Below are 27,991 nucleotides of genomic sequence, written 5' to 3' on the forward strand. Positions count from 1 at the left end.
TGTATGACATCACACGGGGGTGGGCGGGGCAGAGGGCAGGAGAAGTCAACCAGGAAGAGACAAAATCCCCTCCCACACTGCACCCCCCCCCCCAACAACAACACCACCGCCTGCGTCAGGATGATCAGATGCGATTGAATAGCAGCTGATCGTCTAGCTTGGTCTGACTGGATGACATCACACGGAGTGGGCGGGGCAGAGGGCAGGAGACAACCGACCAGGAAGAGAGACAAACCCCCCCCCGACCAGGAAAACAAGACGCCCAGGAGACCAAATTCCTTTTCTCTTTTTTGCAAAGAAAGTTTTTTTCCATTTTAATCAGTTTGTGTACACACTATACAGCTTGAGTTTTACATATTCAGAAAAGAACAAAAAAAAAACAAATAATAAAATAAAACATTATCCGACACTAAAACAATAAAAAATAGAAATATATATATTATAATAATATTAATAATAATAATCAGAACACAATCGTACAGCAACACGGGGTGAAAAAATTGTAACAACAGTTCACACTCACAGATGGCTGGGGTGATCTCGAAAAGTAAAGTTTTTAGGAATATTTTCAAATTGCTTTTTTCATATATATTTATAAAAAAAGACAAAATCTGTTATTTTTCCGGAGGGATGGGGGGCAGGAGGGAGGGGCGGAGATGAGGTGGGGGAGACTGGACCTGTGTCCGGTCGGCGAGTGGAAATTTTTTTAGTTTTTTTTTTAAAAAAGTGTCTGCAAACCGGCCACCGTCTCCGCCCGGAGGGGCGCGGGGCCTTCGCCGAGAGCCGCGGAGACCGCGGGGGGCGGGGGTCAGTGTCGACAGAGCGCCCTCGCCTGCGCCTGTACAGTATTTACACGCTGGAAGTCGGAGGGTCGGGAACGCAGACTGAGGGCGCGCTGCGTCCCGGCTCGGCCCGCTCGGATCCGGACAGAGCGCCGTGCTCTTCCAACGGAGAAAAACAACTCTTCCCACAGGGCGTTCAGCACAGCGAGGGGCCGGAGCCCTGAGACCCCCGGACTCCCCCGGTGCCCCCCTCTCTCTCCCGCGCCCCACAGAGTGAACCCCGGGCTCTGCAAACCCTTTCCCTCCCCTCCCCACCCTCGCTGTCATTCCTTCCCCCACCACCGGGGGGCGGCAGTCTGTCTCTCCGCCCTGCCTCTGGCGGCTGTCCGGGTCGCTGTGTGCCCGGCCCCCGAGCCTCGACTTCGAAGGGGGCTCCCCTCGATTCCGACGTCCCCCGCTGTCTGGGCCGCAGCCTCAGGCCTGCGCACTGAGGGTCAGCAGCTCGATGAAAGAGTCGAACAGCGTCTCCAGCCAGCCCTGGTTCGCCATACACTGCTGCACCACCTCCTCCTGACCAGGGTCCTCCGCCGCCTGCTCAATACTGTCAGTCTGCGAGAGAGAGGGGTCAGTGCACACCGAGAGAGAGAGGGGTTAATACACACACACCGACTGGACACTCCAGTACATTAACACTGCACTGAGAGAGAGAGGGGTTAATACACACACACCGACTGGACACTCCAGTACATGAACACTGCACTGAGAGAGAGGGGGGTTAATACAGACACACTGACTGGACACTCCAGTACATGAACACTGCACTGAGAGAGAGGGGGGTTAATACAGACACACTGACTGGACACTCCAGTACATTAACACTGCACTGAGAGAGAGAGGGGTTAATACACACACACACCGACTGGACACTCCAGTACATTAACACTGCACTGAGAGAGAGGGGTTCATACAGACACACTGACTGGACACTCCAGTACATTAACACTGCACTGAGAGAGAGAGGGGTTCATACACACACACTGACTGGACACTCCAGTACATTAACACTGCACTGAGAGAGAGAGGGGTTAATACAGACACACTTACTGGACACTCCAGTACATTAACACTGCACTGAGAGACAGAGGGGTTCATACAGACACACTGACTGGACACTCCAGTACATTAACACTGCACTGAGAGAGAGAGGGGTTCATACAGACACACTGACTGGACACTCCAGTACATCAACACTGCACTGAGAGACAGAGGGGTAAGCTATGTAACAGAAGTTACCTCTCTCTTGCAGTGTAGGAATGTGTGGTATTTATAGTGATGGAGGGAGTGATACAGGCTGTATATCCTGCAGGTTTCTGTAGACAACTTGAAATCCTAGAAGAGAGAGACAGTATTACAGCCTGCTGAACAGACACAAACACACACACAGCCACACATGCGTGTAGACACAGACACACACCAACACACACAGATGCAGACACGCAGACACATGCTCAGACACACACGCGCACTGACACAGAATCAGGCGTCAGATGCTGCCACATGCTCTGCACTGTCCATCAGGACCCAGGCACACAAGAGGGGTCACCCTGCGCCTGGCACCTGCTGTTTGGGGAGACTCCTCTTCACTCTGTTGAGGGTCTTGCGGTTGTAGGACTCCCCCCCCAGGCGCACCCTCACAGCCCCCGAGTCCAGGGGGTCAGCTGACATCTGAGGGTAGGAGTGGAGTGCCTCCTGGTGGAGATAGAGGGGGGTGCAGGACAGATTGAATGAGTGACCAGAGACGACAGACCATCCCCATGGTACTGAGTGAGAGAGAGACAGAGGAGAGAGGAGAGAGACAGACAGGGAGAGAGGAGAGACAGACAGAGGAGAGAGGAGAGACAGACAGAGGAGAGACAGAGGAAGAGGAGAGAGACAGACAGAGAGAGAGGAGAGAGAGACAGAGGAGGAGAGAGAGACAGAGGAGAGAGGAGAGACAGAAAGAGGAGAGAGGAGAGACAGAGACAGGGAGAGAGAGAGAGAGGAGCAGGAGGGAGACACAGCAGTACCTGGTGCTGGGAGCTCATGCTGACTCTCCTCAGCAGCCTCCTCTTCTGCTCGTTCAGAATACTGTCGATCTTCCTCATAGGGGGCAGATACAGCTCGTCTGCAAGACATGGGTAGCAGGTCAGGGGCAGTCCGGCGCAGGACAGAGGACAGGTCAGGGGCAATCCGGCGTGGGACAGAGGACAGGTCAGGGGGAGGTCAGGGGCAGGACAGAGGACAGGTCAGGGGCAATCCGGTGTGGGACAGAGGACAGGTCAGGGGCAGGACAGAGGACAGGACAGAGGACAGGTCAGGGGCAATCTGGTGTGGGACAGAGGACAGGTCAGGGGGAGGTCAGGGGCAGGACAGAGGACAGGTCAGGGGCAATCCGGTGTGGGACAGAGGACAGGTCAGGGGCAGTCTGGCGCAGGACAGAGAAAATGCCGGCGCCTCACTGCAGCATCACAGTGAAGGACAGGAGAGAGGAGCTCTCTGGGACATGGGCTCATCACCAGCTCTGCCTTTGGCGTCTGCGCTGGGAAACGGGAATGAGATTCCCTGGGTAACTGACGAGCTCCCAAGCCCAGAGCGAGCCCGCCGGGACCCATCCAAAGAGCACCGGAGATTTCCTGGGAACCAGGGGTGAGACACACTCTGTACCGCCTCCAGGCCCAGTGCGGAAGAGAGGGTCCGGAGTTCTGCCTCTCTCCTGTCTCTCCTGACCTGGAAGCGGTCCCTCCCTCCTGTCTCTCCTGACCTGGAAGTGGTCCCTCCCTCCTGTCTCTCCTGACCTGGAAGCGGTCCCTCCTTACTGTCTCTCCTGACCTGGAAAAGGTCCCTCCCTCCTGTCTCTCCTGACCTGGAAGCGGTCCCTCCCTCCTGTCTCTCCTGACCTGGAAGCGGTCCCTCCTTCCTGTCTCTCCTGACCTGGAAGTGGTCCCTCCCTCCTGTCTCTCCTGACCTGGAAGTGGATCCTGTCTGCATCCCGCTGGCCTGAGGTCGCAAATGTCATTCCAGACACATGGAGCTGAAGCAACTGACATTCCCACTCCCCTCAGCCGCTGTCCCCCTCACCCCGCCCCCTCGCTCACCGTTCGTGTCCTCCAGAGCCTGGATCATGTCGGGGTCCAGGGCTGTGCTGACCAGCATCTCCACATAACTGCGGAACATCTCCCTCATCGCTCGCGTGTTCACACCACGTACCAGCACTGAGAGAGAGAGAGGGGTCAATACAGACACACTGACCACTGACTGGACACTCCAGTACATTAACACTGCACTGAGAGAGAGAGGGGTTAATACAGACACACTGACTGGACACTCCAGTACATGAACACTGCACTGAGAGAGAGAGGGGTTAATACACACACACTGACTGGACACTCCAGTACATTAACACTGCACTGAGAGACAGAGGGGTTAATACAGACACACTGACTGGACACTCCAGTACATTAACACTGCACTGAGAGAGAGAGGGGTTAATACACACACACTGACTGGACACTCCAGTACATTAACACTGCACTGAGAGAGAGAGGGGTTAATACAGACATACTGACTGGACACTCCAGTACATTAACACTGCACTGAGAGAGAGAGGGGTTAATACAGACACTCTGACTGGACACTCCAGTACATTAACACTGCACTGAGAGAGAGGGGTTCATACAGACACACTGACTGGACACTCCAGTACATGAACACTGCACTGAGAGAGAGAGGGGTTAATACACACACACTGACTGGACACTCCAGTACATTAACACTGCACTGAGAGAGAGAGGGGTTAATACACACACACTGACTGGACACTCCAGTACATTAACACTGCACTGAGAGAGAGAGGGGTTAATACACACACTGACTGGACACTCCAGTACATTAACACTGCACTGAGAGAGAGAGGGGTTAATACAGACACACTGACTGGACACTCCAGTACATTAACACTGCACTGAGAGAGAGAGGGGTTAATACACACACACTGACTGGACACTCCAGTACATGAACACTGCACTGAGAGAGAGAGGGGGGTTCATACAGACTCCAGGCTCTCACTCACCTTCCTCGTCGCTAGGCGGCTCCGGGGACGAGTCGGACTCGGAGGAGGAGGGCACTTCCTTCAGCCACTTCTTCCTCTTCTTGGGCGGCGGCTCGGCCTTCACCCTGGGGACGCGAGGAGCTCGGGGGCGCTCGGCTGCCTTCCTCTCCGCCTTCCTCTCCTCCCGTCCTCGGCGCTCAGCGCCACTCCCTCGCCTCTCCGGCGGCTGTCTCCTCTCCTTCTCCTTTTCCCTCTCCTTCTCCCGTTCCCTCTCTCTCTCCTCTCTCTCCCGTTCCCTCTCCTTCTCCCTCTCCCTCTCCTTCTCCCGTTCCCTCTCCTTCTCCCTCTCCCGTTCCCTCTCTCTCTCCCTCTCCCGTTCCCTCTCTCTCTCCCTCTCCTCCCTCTCCACCCTGTCCACCCGCGGAGGGGTCTGGCTGCGGGGCAGGGGGGGTGGTTTCGGGATGGACTGCCGCCTGCTGGGAGAGAGGAGAGAGGAGAGAGGGAGACAGAGAACAGGTGAGCACTGAAAACTGGTAACAGAAAGACAGAACCCTTCACTCGGAGCTGCAGCCTGAGCCCAGCGCTGTTCAGTATGTCTGTCAGTGAGCAGCCCCTGGTCTCACCGCAGGGCACACAGATCAAGTTCCTGCTCTGCGCAGATGACCTGGTCCTGCTGTCGCCCACAGTACAGGGGCTGCAGCAGAGCCTGGCACTGCAGGAGCAGGCCTGTCGGACCTGGGCACTGCTGGAGCAGGCCTGTTGGACCTGGGCACTGCTGGAGCAGGACTGTCGGACCTGGGCACTGCAGGAGCAGTACTGTCATACCTGGGCACTGCCAGCCCATCTGGACCCAGAACAGCCTGGCACTGCAGGAGCAGGCCTGTCAGACCTGGGCACTGCTGGAGCAGGCCTGTCGGACCTGGGCACAGCTGGAGCAGGCCTGTCGGACCTGGGCACTGCAGGAGCAGGCCTGTCGGACCTGGGCACAGCTGGAGCAGGCCTGTCGGACCTGGGCACTGCAGGAGCAGGACTGTCGGACCTGGGCACAGCTGGAGCAGGCCTGTCGGACCTGGAGCAGGCCTGTCGGACCTGGGCACAGCTGGAGCAGGCCTGTCGGACCTGGGCACAGCTGGAGCAGGCCTGTCGGACCTGGAGCAGGCCTGTCGGACCTGGGCACAGCTGGAGCAGGCCTGTCGGACCTGGGCACTGCAGGAGCAGGACTGTCGGACCTGGGCACAGCTGGAGCAGGCCTGTCGGACCTGGAGCAGGACTGTCGGACCTGGGCACAGCTGGAGCAGGCCTGTCGGACCTGGGCGCTGCTGGAGCAGGACTGTCGGACCTGGGCACTGCAGGAGCAGGCCTGTTGGACCTGGGCACTGCTGGAGCAGGCCTGTCGGACCTGGGCGCTGCTGGAGCAGGACTGTCGGACCTGGGCACTGCAGGAGCAGGCCTGTCGGACCTGGGCACTGCTGGAGCAGGACTGTCGGACCTGGGCACAGCTGGAGCAGGCCTGTCGGACCTGGAGCAGGACTGTCGGACCTGGGCGCTGCTGGAGCAGGCCTGTCGGACCTGGGCGCTGCTGGAGCAGGACTGTCGGACCTGGGCACAGCAGGAGCAGGACTGTCGGACCTGGGCGCTGCTGGAGCAGGCCTGTCGGACCTGGGCACAGCTGGAGCAGACCTGTCGGACCTGGGGGCTGCTGGAGCAGGCCTGTCGGACCTGGGCGCTGCCAGCCCAGAGTCATGGTTTTCCCGTGTCAGAAGAGAGATCAGAGTGAGACAGAGTGGGGCAGACTGACAACAGGCGTCCCACCCCCCTGCTGTGCAGGCTCGGGGTCCCGGTGAGGGGTGTGACGCCTGCTGGCAGCCTGCGCGCGGGCGGCGGGGGGGCGGACCTGAGCGCCTGCAGGGGCCGGTGCCAGGGCTTCCGCGAGCAGACCCGCACGTAGTCCTTCTTGTTGACGTTCTCGAGGAACTTGACGTAGAGGCGCTGGTAGCGGTTCTTGGCGTCTCCGAAATAGCCCAGGTACTGCGGAGAGGCGGGGACAAGGTCAGGGGGCGCAGGCAGAGACCCCACACAGCTCTTAAAGGGGAGGACACTGCAGAAGGGAGCTCTCAGGCATTCGGTCCAGTCCAACAGACTACGGACAGCCTCTACCTCCAGCCAACCTGCAGCTCCTTCAGCAGGTCACCTGTAATGCACTACTTGTATATTCTGCAAACATCATGGACACATAGCAGCTCTACTCATTGAGTTTTATTCCATTTCTATTACATCTATTATCATGTAACCTTATTTTCGTAACCTAAATTTAGTGATTTTTGTGTTTTTTGTGATTCTTGTGATTTTGGTGAGCTCGCGGAAAAGACATTTCATTTCCAGCAGCTACTGCTGCACGCCGTATGGTTGTGCGTTTGATCAATAAACGTGATTCGAAGGCGAGGAGCGGGGCCTCACGTTGCTGGTGGCGCAGAACTGCCTCTGCCCGTCCTTGATCTCGGGGGTGAACTTCTGCAGTAGAGCCTTCTGCACGCGCCAGATAGGGGGCGGCTCCCGGCCCGTCTGCAGAGCCAGCTGGCAGGGGGAGACAGAGAGCAGGAGAGGGGGGAGAGGGGGGGAGGCAGGAGTGAGGCAGAGTGAGATACAGAGAGAAAGGAGTGAGACCCAAACAGGAGGGTGAGACAGGAGTGAGAGAGGACTGAGACAGGAGTGAGCAGGCAGTGAGACAGTGTGAGAGGGGAGCGAGACAGGAGTGAGGAGAGAGGAGTGAGACAGAGTGAGAGAGGAGTGAGGAGAAAGGAGTGAGAAAAGTGAGAGGGGAATGAGAGAGGAGTGAGATGAGAGAGAGGACTGAGACAGGAGTGAGACAGAGAGGGGAGTGAGACAGGAGTGAGGAGAGAGGAGTGAGATGAGTGAGAGAGGAGTGAGACAGGAGTGAGCAGGGAGTGAGACAGGAGTGAAACGAGTGAGACAGGAGTGAGCGGGGAGTGAGACAGGAGTGAGAGGGGAGTGAGACAGGAGTGAGGAGAGGAGTGAAACGAGAGAGACAGCAGTGAGGAGAGAGGAGTGAAGGGAGTGAGGAGAGAGGAGTGAGACAGGAGTGAGACAGGAGAGAGGAGTGAAGGGAGAGAGACAGGAGAGAGACAGGAGAGAGACAGGAGAGAGGAGTGAAGGGAGAGAGACAGCAGTGAGGAGTGAAGGGAGAGAGACAGGAGTGAGGAGAGAGGAGTGAAACGAGAGAGACAGGAGTGAGGAGTGAGGAGCGAAGGGAGAGAGCCGCGCAGCTCTCGGCGCTGGCCGGGTACCTTGAGGGCGCCGATGTCCTCGGTGCGCACCACGAACTCGTCCCTCTCGCGGAAGATGCCCTCGCCGCCGCTCTCGCTCTCCTCCTCCTCGCTCTCGCCCGCCACGGCCGCGCTCTCCTGCTTCTTCGCCAGGTGCAGGGGGCGCGAGTCCGGGGGCTCCTCGGGGGTCTCGGGCGAGGGCGGCGAGGGCGGGGGGGCCGGAGGGGAGGGCGGCGGGGGCTCGGAGGGGGGCTGCGGTGCCGGCGCCGGCGGCAGGGGGGGCGGGGGGCTGGCGGCGGAGAGCAGGGGGGGTGTCGGGGCAGGGGCCAGGGCAGGCGGGGGAGGGAGGGGCAGGGAGGGGGGGGCGGGGGACGGAAGGCAGGGGGGGCTGGGGGCGCTGGTCTCCTGGTCGTCTCCTCCGGCCCCCGGCTCCTCCCCGCAGGGCAGAGGGCTGGGAGTGGACACAGCGGGGGGCAGCTCTGGGGGCGCCTCGGGTGACCCTGGAACAGCCAGAGGGGACAAGCACGGTAGTGCCCAGTGCGGTAATGGTCAGCACTACTGAACTGTAGTGCCCAGTTTCAGTGTGCTGGAGTGTCCAGTGTTCAGTGTCAGTGTGGTGCAGTGTGTCCAGTGGTCAGTGTCAGTGTGCTGGGGTGTCCAGTGGTCAGTGTCAGTGCGCTGGGGTGTCCAGTGGTCAGTGTCAGTGTGCTGCAGTGTGTCCAGTGGTCAGTGTCAGTGTGCTGGGGTGTCCAGTGGTCAGTGTCAGTGTGCTGCAGTGTGTCCAGTGTTCAGTGTCAGTGTGCTGGTGTGTCCAGTGGTCAGTGGTAGTATGCTGCAGTGTGTCCAGTGGTCAGTGTGGTGCAGTGTCCAGCGGACAGTATCAGTGTGTCCAGTGGTCAGTGTCAGTGTGCTGGAGTGTCCTGTGGTCAGTGTCAATATGCTGGAGTGTCCAGTGGTCGGTGTCAGTGCACTGGGGTGTCCAGTGGTCAGTGTCAGTGTGCTGCGGTGTCCAGTGGTCAGTGTCAGTGCGCTGGGGTGTCCAGTGGTCAGTGTCAGTGTGCTGCGGTGTCCAGTGGTCAGTGTCAGTGTGCTGCAGTGTGTCCAGTGATCAGTGTCAGTGCGCTGGGGTGTCCAGTGGTCAGTGTCAGTGTGCTGCAGTGTGTCCAGTGGTCAGTGTCAGTGTGCTGGGGTGTCCAGCGGTCAGTGTCAGTGCGCTGCGGTGTCCAGTGGTCAGTGTCAGTGTGCTGCAATGTGTCCAGTGGTCAGTGTCAGTGCGCTGCAGTGTGTCCAGCGGTCAGTGTCAGTGCGCTGCAGTGTGTCCAGTGATCAGTGTCAGTGCGCTGGGGTGTCCAGTGGTCAGTGTCAGTGTGCTGCAGTGTGTCCAGTGGTCAGTGTCAGTGCGCTGCAGTGTGTCCAGCGGTCAGTGTCAGTGCGCTGCAGTGTGTCCAGCGGTCAGTGTCAGTACGCTGCGGTGCCCAGTGGTCAGCGTGTCTCCAGGTCTTTACCTTGCACTGCCTGGCTCCTGTCCATCTCCAGTCCCGGCTCGGGCTGGGGCTCGGGCTGGGGCTCGGGCTGGGGCTCGGGCTGGGGCTCGGGCTCGGTGTCCGGCTCGGGCTCGGGCTCGGGGGGCGGCGGCGGCGGCGGCGGGGGGGGGGCCGCGAGGGGCTGCGGCGTGTCGTACAGCGCGGAGATGGCCGAGGAGATGCTCTTCTGCAGGTCCTGGTTCTTGCTGACCGAGTCCTCCTCGTCGGACGAGAAGGACGGCAGCGTCTCCAGGTTCCTCTTCAGCTCCTCGTCCAGCCGCTTGCAGGGGCTGGGGCACCCCCCCAGCGACAGCGCCCCCTCCCCGTCCGCCACCTCCCCGAAGGCCGGCGCGGGCGGGGGCGGGGGCGGCGGGGGCGAGGGGCGGCCCCCCGGCTTTCCGGGCGCGGGGGGCTCCCCGCCCGCGCCCCCGCCCCCGCCGGGCAGCTGCTGCCTCTTCCCGGACTTGAGGAAATCCAGGAACGAAGCCATGAACCCTGACTTCATCTCCGGCTGCTTCTCCTCCACCTGGGAGAGAGAGGGGGGTCACAGCGCATGAGCCCCATGGAGCTGAGAGCCCCCAGGGCGGGACCCCAACAGTACAGGGACCCCACAGGGAAGGAACCCCAACAGTACAGGCACCCTGTAGAGCAAAGACCCCCACAGGGCTGGGACCCCAACAGTACAGGGACCCCACAGGGCAGGGACCCCAACAGTACAGGCACCCTGTAGAGCAGAGACCCCACAGGGCTGGGACCCCAACAGTACAGGGACCCCACAGGGCAGGGACCCCAACAGTACAGGCACCCTGTAGAGCAGAGACCCCACAGGGCTGGGACCCCAACAGTACGGGGACCCCACAGGGAAGGAACCCCAACAGTACAGGCACCCTGTAGAGCAAAGACCCCCACAGGGCTGGGACCCCAACAGTACGGGGACCCCACAGAGAAGGAACCCCAACAGTACAGGCACCCTGTAGAGCAAAGACCCCCACAGGGCTGGGACCCCAATAGTACAGGGACCCCAACAGTACAGGCACCCTGTAGAGCAGAGACCCCACAGGGCTGGGACCCTGACAATACAGGGAACCTGCACAGCAGAGACCCCCCTGAGACCACAACCCCCAGGAGAGCAGAGACCCCCCCAGCGCTGATAGTTCATGTGGAAGAGGGATGACTGTGAGTCTCTTTGCCCCACTGTGGAGAACAGAGCAGAGGACCAGCCTGACAGCTGACAGAGGGGCACCAGGATAGGGGGCAGTTGTCGGCCTACAGTGAGACTCACCTCCTGGACCTTCTGCTTAATCTTCTCCTGGGTTCTGTTCAGGTCCAGAACGGGACCGGTGGAGCTGGGACTGAGGCCCAGGGGAGCTGAGCCCCCAGAGCCGTCTGACAGAACCGGGTCAGAACCACCAAGTGGGTCAGTGCGCAGCAGGGTGTCTGAGGGGGGGTTGGGGGGCAGGGGCAGCTTGATCTGTACAAAACACAGGGGGGGCAGATAGAGGAGAGAGAAGAGGAGAGAGTAGGAGAGAGAGGAGAGAGGGGAGAGAGGGGAGAGAGGGGAGAGAGGAGGGAGAGGAGGGAGAGGAGGGAGTAAGAGAGAGAGGAGAGACAGGGAGAAAGACAATAATGCTCAGTTAGAACTACCATTAAAACATGGGAACGAAGAGTCACCCACTGGGAACGAAGAGTAATAATAATAATAATAATAATAATAATAATAATAATAATAACTCCTCACACTTATATAGCGCCTGTCTGGACTCTCCACTCCGAGCTCTTTACCGGTCATGGGGATCCCCTCCACCCCCACCTGGATGATGCTCCAGTCCTCTCACACACCAGCTCTCAGTGGGAGGGGAGCAGAGGGATGGAGCCAGTTCAGAGAGGGGGGTTATTAGGAGGCCATGATGGGTAAAGGCCAGGGGGGAGTTTGACCAGGACACTGGGGTGACACCCCTACTCTTCTCGAGAGACACCCTGGGATTGTTTACAGTCTAGTGTCCCTGTCACTATACTGGGGCATCAGGACCCACACAGACCGCAGGGTGAGCGCCCCCTGCTGGCCCCACTAACACCTCTCCCAGGAGTCTCCCCTCCAGGTACTGGCCCGGCTCTCCAGTGGGGCTGCCAGCTGGGAGCTGCAGGGCGAGGGGAACAGGGAGCGGGGGAAGATAATTAGCGTCGCGCAGCCATCTGATCTGCCCCCGTGCCCTGGCGGCTGTCCTTCATACACCCTGAGCCTTCTCGACCGCCACCTCCGCCTCGCACCCGGGCTCGGTCAGGGCAGCGGTCACCCCGACCCCGACCGGCGCCCCCGAGTCCCGGCTCACCTTGATGGGCCTGATGGGCTCCAGCTTGCTCTGGGGGTCTCCCTCGAGGCCACCGGCCCCCGGCAGCTCCACGCCCTCCTCCTTCCTGCCCCGGCCCCGCCCTCGGCCGCGGCCCCTTTTCGGCTCCGTGGCCCCGGCGCTCAGGCCGCCGTGGGGCTCGGGGAGCGGCCGGATGCGGGGGCGGCCCCTGGGCCGGGGGGGGCCCTCGCGTTTCGGCTTGGTGGGCTTGCGGCCCCTCTTCTTGGGGCCCTCGGGCAGCAGGGCGGGGGCCGGGGGCGGGGGCCCCAGGGAGGGGTACCCGGTGGAGTGGCAGAAGTCGAGGTCCCCCATCAGGGGGCTCAGGCCCGCGCCCCCCCCGCCCCCCCCGCCGCCGGCCTTGCGGCAGCTGGACACCAGGTCGGGCAGCAGGTCCGGCAGGCGCCGGCTGTTGAGCCGGATGTCGGCGGGCACGTCCGCCTTGTCCTCGTCGTCCTCGAACTCGTACTCCTGCGCGTAGCTCTTCTTGGGGGGCGGCTGGCTCTGGGGGTCCCGGCGCTGCTTCAGCAGGTGGAAGGAGCTGGTCTTCAGCAGCTTCTTGGGGCGCGAGGAGCAGAAGATGGGCGAGGTGAGGCCGCCCGCGCCCCCCGTGCCCGCGCCGCCCCCGCCCAGCATCTTGGCGGCGGAGGAGGAGTCCCCCGCGGCGCCCAGGCCCAGCCCCCCCGGCGGCGGCGCGGGCTGCGACTGGATCAGCCCCAGCTGCTCGGTGTTGACGGTGGAGGGCAGCTCGTGGGCCTTGAGCGAGTCCAGGTCCAGGTGCATGGCGCCGCCGCCCGGCTCCGACAGGCCCCCGCAGTACGGCGCGTAGCCGCCCTCGCCGGGGCCCAGCAGGTCGTAGCCCCCCCCGCCGCCGCCCCCGGGCCCCGTCTTCACGCCGTCCAGGCCCTCCTGCGCCCGGCGGCCCTCGGACCCGTCCGGGCCGGCGCCGGCGCCGCAGCTGGGCTTGTAGTCGTCGCCGCAGAACATGTCCTCCATGCTGGGGAAGAAGGCGCGGTCCTCGTCCTGCAGCAGCGCGTCCGGGAAGCAGATGGAGGTCAGCGGCACGAAGCGCGAGGGCGGCGGCTTCGCGCCCGGCCCCGCCTTGCCCGGCGGGCTGCCCGGCCCGAACTGGTGCGGCTCCTTCAGCGGGTCGCCCTCGCCCTCCCGCGCCCCCATGTGGTGGTGGTGGTGGTGGAGGTGGGGGTGGTGGTGGTGGGGCGGCGGGTGGTGGGCGTGCGGGTGGCCGTGCGGGTGCTGGTGGGCGTGGGGGTGCGAGTGGGGGTGCGGGTGGGCGATGGGGTGCGCGGGCAGGTGGTGCAGGTGGCCCGGCAGGCCCAGGTCCGACTCCGACAGGAAGTCGTGCAGGTCGGGGTGCCGGTGCTGGCGGTGCCGGTCGCCCCCCGCCGCCCCGCCCCCGCCGCCCCCCCCAGCCCCCTCCGCGCTGGGCGGCTGCGAGAGGGAGGGGTCCAGCAGCTCCAGGGAAGACTGGGACCCGGGTTGCTGGCTCTGGCCTGGCGTCTGCGGCCCGCGCGCGTGGTGCGCCTGCAGGTGGGCCTCCAGCGCCTGCGACTGCGACTGCAGCTGCAGCTGCAGCTGCGAGGACGGGCCGTCGCCCAGGTGCTGCGGCGGCTGCGCAGGCGGCTGCTGCGGCTGCGCAGACGAGGGCTCCAGGGACTTGCGCGCCGTGTGGGACAGCACCGACTGCAGCAGGTGCGCCTGGGCGGGGGGCTGCTGCTCGGGGGGGGAGTCCAGGAGGTTCAGGGGCGTGTGGGGCGTCTGCTGCTGCTGCTGCTGCTGCTGCTGCTGGGAATGCTGGGACTGCTGGGACTGCTGGTCGGGGGTCTTGCGCAGGTAGGGCAGGTCCGCCTGATCGGGGGGCTTCTTGAGGTCGGCGTGGGGGTGGTGCTGCGCGTGGGGGTGCGAGTGGGGGTGCGGGAGGGGGTGGGCGTAGGGGTCAGCCCGGCTGTAGTGCACCACGGAGCCCAGCGAGTCGTGGTGGTGCTGTGGGTGGGAGTGGGGCAGGGCGTGGCCGTGGGGGTCCCTGGCCGCGCCCCCGGCCCGGTCGCCCTTCTGCTTCTTCAGCGACAGCTCCAGCTGGCTCTCCAGGCTGCCCGCCGCCCCGCCGCCCGCAGTGGCGCTGTTGGTCCGGATGACGCTCTGCAGGTGGTAGCGCTCCTCCGAGCTTTTGCCCAGCTCGTAGGCCAGGCCCTTGGGGCCCTCGGGGGCCGGGGCGGGGGGCGCGGGCTGGGGCGCGGGGCTCTGCGCCTGCAGCAGGTGCTGGATGAGGAAGTCGTCGTCGTCCTCCTCCTCTTCCTCGGGGGGCCGCTCCACGCCCAGCATGTCGGACTCGGGCTTGGGCTTGGGGGCGTGGTAGGGCGCGGGGGCGCCGCGGGCGTCGGGGTACCCCTGCGGGGAGGCCAGGAAGGCGGGGGACAGCACGGAGGGCAGGTACTTGCCCCCGCCCGGGGACTGGGCGGGCCGGGGGGCCGGGGAGGGCAGCCCACCGCGGACGATGCCCGAGGAGCCCGAGGGGGAGGGGCTGGAGTCCGGCAGGTGGTAGGAGCCGCCCCCCCCGGCCCCCGAGCCGCCCCCGCCGCCGGCCGAGCCCGAGCTGCCGCCCCCGGAGCCCCCGCCGCCCGCCGAGCCCCCCAGCAGGGCCGGGGAGTGCCCGGGGCCCCCGTAGCCCAGCGACGGGCTGCCGGCGCCGCCCAGGGAGGCGGGCATGCCGGCGTAGGCCGAGTCGGCGCCGTACACCACCTCTGCCGGGAAGCCGTAGCCCTTGCCCCCCCCGCCGGCGGAGCTCAGGTCCTGCGCCTGCGGGGAGCTGAAGCCCCCGTAGGGCTGGGCCAGGTGCGCGGCGGGCGGCTGGCCGGGCGAGTAGGAGGAGGAGGAGGAGGACTGCGGCGGCGTCTGGCCCGCCAGCCCCGGGCTGGGCTTGACCGCCGCCGGCGAGCCGTAGCCCGACAGGCAGGGCGGCTTGGGGGCGGGCGGGGGCTGGGACACGGAGGAGGAGGAGGAGGAGGAGGAGGCGGCGGCCGAGGAGGAGGAGGAGGAGGAGGAGGAGGGCGGCGGGGGCGGCTGCTGGCGGGAGGGCGGGGCGGGCGCGGACGAGGAGGCCGAGTTGGGCACGGAGGAGGCCGAGGACGAGGAGGAGGAGGAGGAGGAGGACGAGGAGGAGGCGGAGGAGGCGGAGGGCGGCGTGTGCGGCTGGCGGGACGAGGAGCCCGAGCCGGATGAGGAGTAGCCGCTGCTGGAGCTGCTCTTGGAGGCCTTGCCGCCGCCCCCCGAGGAGGAGGAGGAGGAGGAGGAGGGGGCGCTGGTGTAGGCCGGCTGGATGATGGGCCGGTAGCCCTGCTCGGCCCGCGAGGCCTTGGGCTCGGCCGAGGGGCTCTGCTCGCCCAGCGGGCTGCAGGACACGGCCGCGTGCCGGTGCGGCGGCAGCTGCTGGTAGCCGGCCGCGCCGCAGCTCAGGTAGTGCTGCAGCGAGTGGGGCTGCGCGGCGGGCCGCTGGTAGTGCTTGATCACGCTGTCCTGCCGCGGCACGGCCCGCTCCAGCCCGGCGCCCTGGTGCGGCGGCGCCGACGAGAACACCGAGGCGTTGTACAGCTGGGGCGCCTGCTCGGGCAGCTGGGACGACAGCAGGTTGAACTGGGGGGGCGGCAGGTGGCGCGCGGAGGAGCCGGCCGCGCCCTGGGGCGGCGGCGGCGGCGGGGGCGGGGGCGGCGCCCCGCCGGGGTCCTGGCCGCCCCGGTAGGCCGAGCCCTGCGAGGACAGCAGGCGGTCGAACCCGAGGCCGGAGGGCTGCGGCGGCGTCTTGATGTGCAGCAGCGGGTCGTGGGGCGATAGCAGCCCGTTGGAGGTGGGGCTGAAGGTGGGGGTGTCCTGCAGCGACAGGGACGGGGCCACGCCGGCGAAGCTGCGCCCCGAGAAGGAGGCGGGGTGCTGGTAGGCGGACAGCGCGGAGGAGGTGGGGAAGGTGCCGGAGCCCGGGAGCGCGCCGGAGATGAAGAGCTCTGCCGGGGCGGGAGTGTGCATCGCTGGAAAACAGACACGGTCACTGCAGCCTCGGGGAACACAAGCAGGAGAGCCCATGAGCCGGCGGCCGTGGGGCTGCTGTCTGTGCGGAGTTCGCATGCTCTCCCTGGGCTGGCGTGCGAGTGTGTGTGTCTCTGTGTGAGTGTGTGTGTGTGTGAGTGTGTGTGTGTGTGTGAGAGTGTGTGTGTGTGTGTGTGTGTGAATCTCTGTGTGAGAGTGTGTGTGTGTGTGTCTCTGTGTGTGTGTGTGTGTGTGTGAGTGTGTGTGTGTGTATCTCTGTGTGAGTGTGTGTGTGTGTGAGTGTGTGTGTGTGTCTCTGTGTGAGAGTGTGTGTGAGAGTGTGTGTGTGTGTCTCTGTGTGTGTGTGTCTCTGTGTGAGTGTGTGTGTGTGTCTCTGTGTGTGTGTGTCTCTGTGTGAGTGTGTGTGTGTGAGTGTGTGTGTGTGTGTCTCTGTGTGAGTGTGTGTGTCTCTGTGTGTGTGTGTGTCTCTGTGTGAGAGTGTGTGTGTCTCTGTGCGAGTGTGTGTGTGTCTCTGTGTGTGTGTTTGACTCTGTGTGAGAGTGTGTGTGTGTGTCTCTGTGTGAGTGTGTGTGTGTGATGGACTGGTGTCCTGTCCAGGGTGTACCCCGCCTTGCACCCCTACTTGCTGGTACAGACTCCGCCCCCCCGCGCCCCTGTACTGGACACTGCGGGTTATGCAGACAGATGGATGCAGAAACCATCGGCTCGGCCAAGCTGCCCAGTCCACACGCCCCAGCACCCCCGCTTACCTGTCTGCCAGGAGGGCGTCCTGAACTGGGAGAGCAAGGAGGACGCAGAGGGGCCCGGCTGGGGACCCCGAGACTCCAGGGCGGAGATGAGGTTCATCACTGAAGCGTCAGGGGCCGCAGAGCTGGGGTGATGGAGCCCCGTGTCAAAGAGCCCAGACAGACCTGACAGGGTCAACACAGGGCACAGAGAGTCAATAACACAGGGCACAGAGAGTCATTAACAAGGGACAGATAGACAACAACACAGTGCTGAGAGTCAACAACACACAACACTGAGAGTCAACAACACAGCACTGAGAGTCAACAACACAGCACTGAGATCAACAACACACAGCACTGAGAGTCAACAACACAGCACTGAGATCAACAACACAGCACTGAGATCAACAACACAGCACTGAGATCAACAACACACAGCACTGAGAGTCAACAACACAGCACTGAGATCAACAACACACAGCACTGAGATCAACAACACAGCACTGAGAGTCAACAACACAGCACTGAGAGTCAACAACACAGCACTGAGATCAACAACACACAACAGTGAAAGTCAACAAGCAGCACTGACAATAAACAACACAGCACTGAGATCAACAACATAGTACTTAAAGTACAGATGTGCAGTTTTGATATTTTAGCTCAGTTCAAGTCAGTTTTATTTTTAAAAATCTGGTTTTCGGTTCAGTTTTTTTTTAGTGAAAGATAAAAAAATGCTGTTAACATTATGTTTTTCAAAGACCATAACGTGCTGTAAATAGAGCATTTATATGTAAAACAAACTTGTTCAACCCTGGTTATATCACTGATCCAATAATGCTACACACTGACTTTAAAATTGAAAATAATATTCATGTACAGCGTTAAATAGCAAAAGATGTATACAGGTGGTGTTAAAGTGATCAATAAGTCATGCGTCTTACATGATGTCTTTTAAAAATGCAGACGCAGCTACATTACATCCAAAAAGCAAATTTTGCTGACACACACATTAAAATTAAAGAGTCGTGGAGATTGTGGCTGAGAAATAAGCTGTTCCTTTCGGTTCCATTTTTCTGCCTGGTGTCTTTTTAATTCTACAGCTTTTCCCTAAAAACAGAATCCAACCTGGTCTGTTTTGCAGGTTTAACAGAAACAGTGACAGCCTTGCCCGTAAATACATGCTGTTTAATCATACTGTATGTTAGTAGAACATTTGATCATTTAAAATATATATTTCCTAACCAAAATATCTAGGATTGTTTGAGTCAAAAACACAATTTTCTACACACCCGGTTATTTTTGTTGGCAATCATTTTGTAGGACAACGATTTCACACGACAAGTGTGAGCCGAACGGTGCACAATGTGGCTCTCGGGATGAGGAGAGCTGGAGTGTGACAGCGTCCTTGGCCACAGGTAGCACCACCTGTCCTGCCAGAGACTGCCTGGCTGTGTTCACGTTTCTGAGCACCTCAACGTGGGGTTTTACATCCGCAGCAGGTCTATAGCTCGCACTGCCTTCCTTTGCCCAAACTTTAGAAACACAACCCTGCTTATCAATCGCTGTAAGTCGACCTTTCATCACTGCTGTGGAGCCAGTGTTTCCGATACGGAACCCGTCTCTACAGTCCTCTTAAGACACTTCAGGTCGATGTTAAGCTACGCAAGAAAAACAATGTTGTGTAGTTGGTGAAAATTCAAAAACTATTATCAGGCACGATTCACTGCAGTAGGAAAACAGGCCAACCTGTGCTGGACTGCTTCTAAAATCTTTGTAATCACTTTATTGTCATTTTTTGTAAAAGCCTTTAAATATATCAATCTGTGAAAAGTGATCAGTGAATGTTAACATTACTACATATATGAATATTACTTAGACACTAAGCCAGCACAAACACAATCCAAAGGTTTAATTATTGGGGAATCGAAAACTTGACAACAGCTGGCAAAAGTCGGAACTGGATCCTGATCCCGCACAAAGCAGCCGGATCCACGGACAGCTCCTCGTTTTCCCTTCCTGACCGGACGAAGGGAACTCAGCACCTAAACGTCCTCAAATCGGAGTTCCTGTGCAATAAACCGTGTCAGGTGATATCTGACTTCAGAAACGTTGTGGGCAGACACCAAAAATCACAAATATCGCAAGAACATTTGCCCATTACCAAACCGAAAACCGCACACATTTAAGTCAGGTTTCAGTTTTTTATTTAAAACAGACTGATAATAAACTGCACATGTCTAACGAACTATCAGCACTGTGATTCAACAACACCACGGCACTAAGGGTCAACAACAAACAGCACTGAGAGTCAACAACACAACACAGAGTCAACCACACAAAACTGAGAGTCAACACCACAACACTGAGTGAACTACACAACACTGAGTCAACATCACAGCATTGAGAGTCAACAACACAGCATTGAGAGTCAACAACAGCGCAGAGAGTCAACAACACAGTATTGAGAGTCAACAACAGCGCAGAGAGTCAACACAAAGCACTGAGAGTCAACAACACACAGCACTGAGAGAGAACAACACACAGCACTGAGATCAACAACACAGCACTGAGAGTCAACAACACAACACATTGAATTAACAACATAATAAAGAGAGTCAACAACATGGTACTGAGAGTCAACAACACAACACATTGAGTTAACAACACAATACAGAGAATCAACAACACTGCAATGAGAATCAGTATGGCACTGAGAGTCAACAACACAGCACTGAGATCAATAACGCACAGCACTGAGAGTCAACACACAGCACTGAGATCAACAACACAGCACTGAGATCAATAACGCACAGCACTGAGAGTCAACACACAGCACTGAGATCAACAACACAGCACTGAGAGTCAACAACACAGCACCGAGAGTCAACAACACACAGCACTGAGATCGACAACACAGCACTGAGACCAACAACACAGCACTGAGAGTCAACAACATACAGCACTGAGATCGACAACACAGCACTGAGATCGACAACACACAGCACTGAGATCAACAACACAGCACTGAGATCAACAACATACAGCACTGAGATCAACAACACAGCACTGAGATCGACAACACACAGCACTGAGATCAACAACACAGCACTGAGATCGACAACGCAGCACTGAGATCGACAACGCAGCACTGAGAGTCAACAACACAGCACTGAGATCGACAACGCAGCACTGAGATCGACAACGCAGCACTGAGAGTCAATGGCAACAACACCATGCCCCGCTGAGTCAACAGGTAGCACAGAGAAAGATTAGCTGCACAGTGTATATGTACAACACACAGACTGATTACACAGGACCCCAGACGTGAAACTGAATAGAGAAGAAGTTCAGTCCAGTTCAACAGCCTAGTCTAGCAAGCACAACTCACTCTCACCCAGTGTCACTACCTATCCTTTGGCAAACACACTCCCACACATTAATATGTGCACGTGCGTGGCTCTGTGGTTCAGGATCGGCGCCTGTGGCTGGAGGGTTGCCGGTTCGAATCCCACAGCCAGCAGAGGAATCCTACTCCGATGGGCCCCTGAGCGAGGCCCTGAACCCCACCTGCTCCAGGGGCACCGTATAAATGTCTGACCCTGCGCTCTGACCCCCAGCTTCTCTCTCCCTGTCTGTGTGTCTCATGGAGAGCAAGCTGGGGTTTGAGAGAAGACACATTCCTCATGCGAGAAGTTGTATGTGGCCAATAAAGTGATCTTATATCTTATATAATACACATTTCAAATGAAGTACAGTACAGAATAACCCATTGTACTATATGACAGGTCCAGCACAGCAGAACTCAATCCCACATATCTCAGCCCAGCACAGGACAATACACCCCTCCATTATCAGAACCCCACGCATGCTGCTGAAGATCGCAAATAAAACCCAAAACAAAAGATCTCGACCCAGGTGCTACTTACCGAGACTCCGCCCAGCTGCCCCCCAGGCCCCGCCCTGCCCCGTACCTGCCGGATGGTGATTGGCTGCATAGCCCTGGAGGGGGTGTGGCGTAGCATAGGCCTGTCTGTGTAGCAGCTCTGAGTCGGGGTGCGAAGACCGGGAGCCCCCATACACCAGGCTGGGGAGAGAGGGAGATGGAGGGTTAATACAGATATCGACTGTACACGAACACTGCATTGAGAAAGAAGAAGGGAGGGGATTCCACTATAATCTGCACATCACTGGTTCCAGCCTAGCGAATGTCATCAGCCCACTGTGACCAGGTTTCTCTGAGCTGTAAAGAACAGTTTGTACAGCCCCACCAGGGTCAGGTGAGCTCCAGTCTGCCAGGAGACCCTCAGCCCTGGGTCGGGTGAGCTCCAGTCTGCCAGGAGACCCTCAGCCCTGGGTCGGGTGAGCTCCAGTCTGCCAGGAGACCCTCAGCCCTGGGTCAGGTGAGCTCCAGTCTGCCAGGAGACCCTCAGCCCTGGGTCGGGTGAGCTCCAGTCTGCCAGGAGACCCTCAGCCCTGGGTCGGGTGAGCTCCAGTCTGCCAGGAGACCCTCAGCCCTGGGTCGGGTGAGCTCCAGTCTGCCAGGAGACCCTCAGCCCTGGGTCAGGTGAGCTCCAGTCTGCCAGGAGACCCTCAGCCCTGGGTCGGGTGAGCTCCAGTCTGCCAGGAGACCCTCAGCCCTGGGTCGGGTGAGCTCCAGTCTGCCAGGAGACCCTGAGGGTCAGTGGCTCAGAGCTGTGAGAGTCGCTCAGGTATCTCACAAAGGTTTGAGGTTCTCACAGGGGGACCCCAAAGAACCCACATTCCAGCCGGGCCTGCTGGCAGACTGAGGGAGGCTTGAGTAACTACACAGATCTGAGGGGGGACCCCAAAGAGACTGAGCCAAGTTCAGTCACGTCCCCCAACTCCGCACACAGCAGCCGCCAGCAAGTCCAACCAGCTGGAAATCGGTGGTGATGGACACATGGTCTCTCTGCGGATGGAGGGCACAGATCCACCAGACCAGCTGTCCTCCCGGTCTAACTAGACAGGACCTGAACGACCGACCAACTGTCCTCCTGGTCTAGCAAGACTGGACCTGAGCCACCGGACCAGCTGTCGTCCTGGTCTAACAAGACCAGACCTGAACCGCCGGATCAGCTGTCCTCCTGGTCTAGCAAGACGTGGGGACGCACACTGCTCAGTGCAGACCACACACAGCACACCACAACGGCACAGTGATCACCATGCATACAGAACATGGCACAACGCTCCACACTGGAACAACCACTGGTGGGTCAGGCTGGAAGACCTTCACAACGTGCACATGGCTACCCAGGTCCACACTGTCCAACCCTTACACCTACAGACCAGCCGGTCCAAAGCAGGAGGTCAGCACAGAACCACAGACTGCAGGCCCAGGGACATGCTGACCCAGAACAGTAGTGTCCAAACAGCACAGAACCACAGACTGCAGGCCCAGGGACATGCTGACCCAGAACAGTAGTGTCCAAACAGCACAGAACCACAGACTGCAGGCCCAGGGACATGCTGACCCAGAACAGTAGTGTCCAAACAGCACAGGACAACAGACTGCATGCCAAGAAACATGCAGAATGAAAGCATGCAGTCCAAACAACACAGAACCACACACTGTAGTCTACTGATCACCTCCTCCACACTCCTGTTCACACTGACACCTGGAGATCTACAGTACTGATCACCTCCTCCACACTCCTGTTCACACTGACACCTGGAGATCTACAGTACTGATCACCTCCTCCACACTCCTGTTCACACTGACACCTGGAGATCTACAGTACTGATCACCTCCTCTACACTCCTGCTCACACTGACACCTGGAGATCTACAGTCTACTGATAACCTCCTCCACACCCCTGTTCACACTGACACCTGGAGATCTACAGTACTGATCACCTCCTCTACACTCCTGCTCACACTGACACCTGGAGATCTACAGTCTACTGATCACCTCCTCCACACTGACACCTGGAGATCTACAGTACTGATCACCTCCTCCACACCCCTGTTCACACTGACACCTGGAGATCTACAGTACTGATCACCTCCTCTACACTCCTGCTCACACTGACACCTGGAGATCTACAGTCTACTGATCACCTCCTCCACGCTCCTGTTCACACTTACACCTGGAGATCTACAGTACTGATCACCTCCTCCACACTCCTGTTTACACTGACACCTGGGTTGACCCTATAAGTATTAGGTCCCCTTCTACTCTCACCTGTTCAAAACTAAAAAGACTCAGTTCCTCCAGCCTGTCAGTGTGGGACACTCCCTTCAGACTAAAGAGACCCAGTTCCTCCAGCCTGTTAGCGTGGGGCATTCTCTTAAGCACCAGAAAGCATCTGTTTCCTATCTTAAATTAGGTCTTCCTAGTGCTTTATACAATTTTAACATTCTGTTTTTTAATTTCTTCCCCATTGCTAACAAGATGTAAATGAAGTGTCATCATAAAGGCTTCAGTCTTTTCCACATGCAGCCTCTCCTGACTCACTTTCCCATTTTATTCCGAAGTGTGGAGGCTCTGTGGCTGGAAGGTTGCCAGTTCGTATACCGCAGCCGGCAGAGGAATCCTACTCCATTGGGCCCCTGATGAGGCCCTTCACCCCAACTGCTCCAGGGGCGCCGTATAAATGTCTGACCCTGCGCTCTGACCTGTGACCCGTACTGGACAGAGCTGTTGGGAAACGGAGGGATGGGTGATTCAGGCCCTGGCAGCCCACGAGAGTGTCCGATTCAGGGCAGGACAGATGGCAGACAGAAACGAGCTGCTGCTCTCGAACGCTTGTGCACGTTTATCTGAAATTCCACTGCTGCTGCTCACACATATGAGACAAGAAGCCACATCCTCCTCACAACGCAAGTCCCCAGCTCCCAGATCCCAGATCCCAGAACCAAGATCCCAGCTCCCAGCTTCCAGATCTCAGCTCCAAGATCATAGCTCCCAGCTCCCAGAGAGACCAGGCACGTCCGGCAGGATTCCAGTGCATGTTGGGAAGGATCCTGCACTGCTGGCTCCTCACACACCCAAGGGTCAAAGGTCAGCAGCCACCCAGCTTGCCCCGAATGAACCCCACCCCAGCTGTACCCCTGTGATCCCACTGTACTCCCTTCCACTCATGACCCCCAGAAACACAGTGACGTCAGCTAGCGCCCCAGCACTCCCAGCGACAGCCCCTTGCTGACCGGCAGAGGGACGAGAGGTCAGCATCTCTTTGGATACGACTCTGCACAGCATCAGAGTGACAGACAATCAAGCGCCCGACGCCAACACTAATGACCGCGAGGGGACCCCAACATGAGAATTCACCCCCCCCCCCGTCTTCGCTCCAGACACAGCTGGATGAGCTCCTCCGGTCAGGACAGGAGGCTCCACTGTACGCAGACAGAGGTGGGAGTGGGTAACAAACTGACCAGCCACATTGCTGAGACCTGGATTCGCTCCAGACACAGCTGGATGGGCTCTACTGTACACAGAAGGGGTGGGAGGAGGGAACAGGATACCCAGCCACCCTGCCTTCTCTCAAGACACAGATCTTCCAGTCAGGAGAGGAGGCACTACTGTACACAGAGGGGGTGGGAGGAGGGAACAGGATACCCAGCAACCCTGCCTTTTCTAAAGACACAGATCTTCCAATCAGGAGAGGAGGCACTACTGTACACAGAGGGGGTGGGAGGAGGGAACAGGATACCCAGCCACCCTGCCTTTTCTCAAGACACAGATCTTCCAGTCAGGACAGGAGGCACTACTGGGAGTGTGGACCACACTGCCCAGTGCTTGAAGCCGATTCCTTGGCTCTACATACACAGAGAACTCAGACGATGCACTGGAGCCTCGCTCAGCGATCACACTCTCTCCGTACAGTTCGAATCCACAGGGGTCGCGCGCGCAGAATCAGTGTCGGAAAGGCACAGGGTACCCCTACCGTACCCACACTGCACTGTGGGTCACGCTGAGGAGTTTTCAAACCCCCTTCACGGGGGGGGCCCAACACACAGCGGGCTTCTGCATCAGGCCCTGCCTCGCTGCTGTTCTGAGCAGCAACAGCCCCCTGCTGCCTGGTGCCTGGGTGAGGGTCCGAGATCGCATCCCAAAACAGAGCTTCAGCTCCGGCAGCAGTGCAAGAGCCCAGGACAGAGAGCCATTCCACTGCCCAAATTCACCAGCACCCTTTCTGCTGCACTGGGACTGTAGCCCCTATTGTAACAGGACTGTTGTTCTGTACTGGGACTGTAGCTCCTATTGTAACAGGACTGGTCTACTGTACTGGGACTGTAGCTCCTATTGTAACAGACTGGTCTACTGTACTGGGACTGTAGCCCCTATTGTAACAGGACTGTCCTACTGCACTGGGACTGTAGCTCCTATTGTAACGGGACTGTTCCACTGTACTGGGACTGTAGCTCCTATTGTAACAGACTGTCCTACTGTACTGGGACTGTAGCCCCTATTGTAACAGGACTGTCCTACTGCACTGGGACTGTAGCTCCTATTGTAACGGGACTGTTCCACTGTACTGGGACTGTAGCCCCTAGTGTAACGGGACTGTTCTACTGTACTGGGACTGTAGCCTCTATTGTAACAGGACTGTTCTACTGTACTGGGACTGTAGCTCCTATTATAACAGACTGTCCTACTGTACTGGGACTGTAGCTCCTATTGTAACAGGACTGTTCTACTGTACTGGGACTGTAGCTCCTATTGTAACAGACTGTTCTACTGTACTGGGACTGTAGCCTCTATTGTAACAGGACTGTTCTACTGTACTGGGACTGTAGCTCCTATTGTAACAGACTGTCCTACTGCACTGGGACTGTAGCTCCTATTGTAACAGGACTGTCCTACTGTACTGGGACTGTAGCTCCTATTGTAACAGACTGGTCTACTGCACTGGGACTGTAGCCTCTATTGTAACAGGACTGTTGTACTGTACTGTTCTACAGGAGGCAGTATCTCCCACCTCATTACTGGTGATTTATTTACAGGAGTAATGAACTTCATATTCAAAATTGTATCTAGGTATGCCTTTACTAAATAGCTGTCTTTAGTAACATACATTAATTTTCCCTAGAGCACCTGGGGCACTAAATTTTATTATTGTCAGTGGTGGTAGGAGCACTTTTCATGTTTAAACTCTTATTTTAAAACACACAGCCCAAAGGATGCATTCTGGATACATTTTATTTAAATAAACACACACACGCAGTTTGGTCAAATTCATTGAGCTGCTTACCATGTCTGCAACACGATGTCAACAGCTTGTACCCTAAACAATACTCCACAACCTCTCTCAACAAATATTATATATCGCAGAAATATAATAACACAGAATTTTTAGGCAGAGACCGGGATGTTTATTTATAGCGCCGCCAGAGACGACCCCGAACCTCCCCCAACAACACCCCTAATGAAAACGCAGTTCTCGCCGTCGTCGTCCTCGATTTTTGTTTTGGGGTCATTCCACCTCATGAAACGCCGCCAACCCTGGGATTTGTGAACTACTCCTGTCTCTGACAACAATAATATGGACGGTAGCATCGACAGCCACCAAAATACTGATTCCCCCCCCCCCCCCCTCCGTTGTCAACTCGAGTTCAGGCTTCAATCTGCCCGACTAGGCCTCTGGGCTCCGGCGTACACAGACACACACACGTACCGCCTGCCTCTGCAGGGGAAAAAAACGCCATTTCCCACTTTCTTTCTCTTTATTACGCTTTATTTTATTGAATTTCACCGCTGGTATCTTATCGTCTCGCCTCGCCTCACCTCCACCCTCCTCTGTTTTGTATCACGACCCGGTGAAAACACCTTCTCCCGGCTGACCGCCCATCGCACGTCCGGCCACTGTTTTTATTTTCATCACCATCATTATTATCACTATTTAGAGGGTTTGGAAGGTGATGGTACAATATCTTTTTAACAAAAAAAAAACAAGTCCTCTGGCCGTAAACAGTATTTAAAGACGGCATCTTCGAAATGCGTGCGGACGTGCATTTGTGAAATTTTAGCTGCACCTCCGAATGAAGGCCTCCCATCTGCGTCTGAAGATTTGCGTTTTGCCATGACCGCGTATCTCAGCGCTTCTGGGGGGCTATCTTTTTTCCCTCTAACTCCCCCCCCACTCCTTAATTTGATTGTATTTGCATAATTAATCACTTATCCGCACCTGTTTATTGAGCTAATGGTAGTGATGATAAAACAGCGATAAGGGGCCGGGGCCGCTGGCCGCTGGCTCATCTGCATACGGGCAGTAATTACTCGGGCTCAGGGCTGGTTTCTGCAAGACAGCCCAAGACCACCGTGCGGACGCCGCCGCGGTTCCTCAATTTGTTTGTTTTGTTTTTTTTATTTTGCATGCACGATTTTCTTTTTTGGGAACCCAAATCACATCGCAAGCTACAACAAAAAAAAAACCCGTCACTCGCATCGTGCACAACACCCCGCCATACCCTACCACCGTACGTGCGTGTGTGTAAATATAATTGCATGTGTTGCACACACACATAAACATGCATTATTCTAATCGCAGCCCCGTCGACGCAAGAAACAAGGGCAACGGCAGAGACTATAGCTTCGGAAAGCCTGCGCGCTGACAGAAGTCAGCTTTGTCGCCCTAAACGTGCATTTGTATTACAGCTGCAGAAGGGTTTTTTTTAAAAGAAACCCATACATCCCTAACCCATCCCCCCCTCTTTCTCTCTCTCTCTCTTTCCCTTCTCCCCTCTCTCTCTCTTTCGCTCTCCTGTCTCAGGTCTCGCTCACTCATCCACGCATTAGAATACACCACGCACCCCACGCAATCTGGAGAATGCATTCACCCGTCCGCCAGACCACCCCCGGCAACGCCAGGGAGAGCAACTCGGCGACCCAAGAGCCCAAATTAACGCGTCGAGAGGAGAGAGAAACAAGACAACAAGCGAGTATTGTCGCAAAGGACAGGTCGCAGCTCAGCCTCCCCCCCAGCACACACCTCCCTCCTGTCTTTACCTCGCTTTTGCAGAGCGCTCGTACGTCCATCCCGTCCCGGCACCCAGGTCCCCGAATCCTGCTGCTGGATAATTTCTATCCATGAAAATTTATGGGAGCGGGGAGGGGGGTTAAAACAGAGAGTACTGTGGCGATCACATAGACGGCGCTTCTCTTTAGGAATGAAATCAGAGAGAGAGAGAGAGGAAAGAGGCGCGGGGGGGTAGCTGAAGAG

At 58.2% G+C, this 27,991-nt stretch overlaps 1 protein-coding gene across 3 annotated transcripts; it reads right to left on the minus strand.

The window, feature by feature from the left end:
* Positions 1 to 279: 279 nt before the first annotated feature.
* Positions 280 to 27,982, minus strand: LOC148828929 (proline-rich protein 12-like). 3 transcript variants are annotated; one of them, XM_088922770.1, is made up of 15 exons: positions 27,778 to 27,982; positions 20,780 to 20,892; positions 16,827 to 16,988; positions 12,007 to 16,058; positions 10,959 to 11,147; positions 9,659 to 10,202; positions 8,175 to 8,653; positions 7,327 to 7,443; positions 6,764 to 6,897; positions 4,891 to 5,345; positions 3,917 to 4,033; positions 2,849 to 2,946; positions 2,400 to 2,531; positions 2,076 to 2,171; positions 280 to 1,391 (listed from the first exon to the last, which is right to left on the minus strand). In XM_088922770.1, the coding sequence occupies exons 1-15, from the start codon at positions 27,858 to 27,860 to the stop codon at positions 1,257 to 1,259; spliced, it is 6,906 nt and encodes a 2,301-aa protein (XP_088778896.1). In that variant the 5' UTR covers positions 27,861 to 27,982; the 3' UTR covers positions 280 to 1,256. The 3 variants fall into 3 exon arrangements, with proteins under 3 accessions (XP_088778896.1, XP_088778895.1, XP_088778894.1); XM_088922769.1 differs by having other exon boundaries at positions 4,891 to 5,342; positions 20,735 to 20,892; XM_088922768.1 differs by having other exon boundaries at positions 20,735 to 20,892.
* Positions 27,983 to 27,991: the final 9 nt, after the last annotated feature.

This window comes from Atractosteus spatula, chromosome 8 (genome assembly GCF_055471065.1).
Source record: "Atractosteus spatula isolate fAtrSpa1 chromosome 8, fAtrSpa1.hap1, whole genome shotgun sequence".
Classification (NCBI taxonomy): Eukaryota; Metazoa; Chordata; class Actinopteri; order Semionotiformes; family Lepisosteidae; genus Atractosteus; species Atractosteus spatula.

What these genes read in the sequence shown, in the direction of transcription:
- LOC148828929 (XM_088922768.1), bottom strand. Translation starts at nt 27,860, where the DNA reads ATGGATAGAAATTATCCAGCAGCAGGATTCGGGGACCTGGGTGCCGGG. An exon ending in AGCCCATCAGGCCCATCAAG is followed by an intron (nt 11,148 to 12,006) that starts GTGAGCCGGGAC and finishes TGTTTTGTACAG; the next exon opens with ATCAAGCTGCCCCTGCCCCC. An exon ending in GGAGTCTCCCCAAACAGCAG is followed by an intron (nt 2,172 to 2,399) that starts GTGCCAGGCGCA and finishes TCTCTCTTCTAG; the next exon opens with GATTTCAAGTTGTCTACAGA.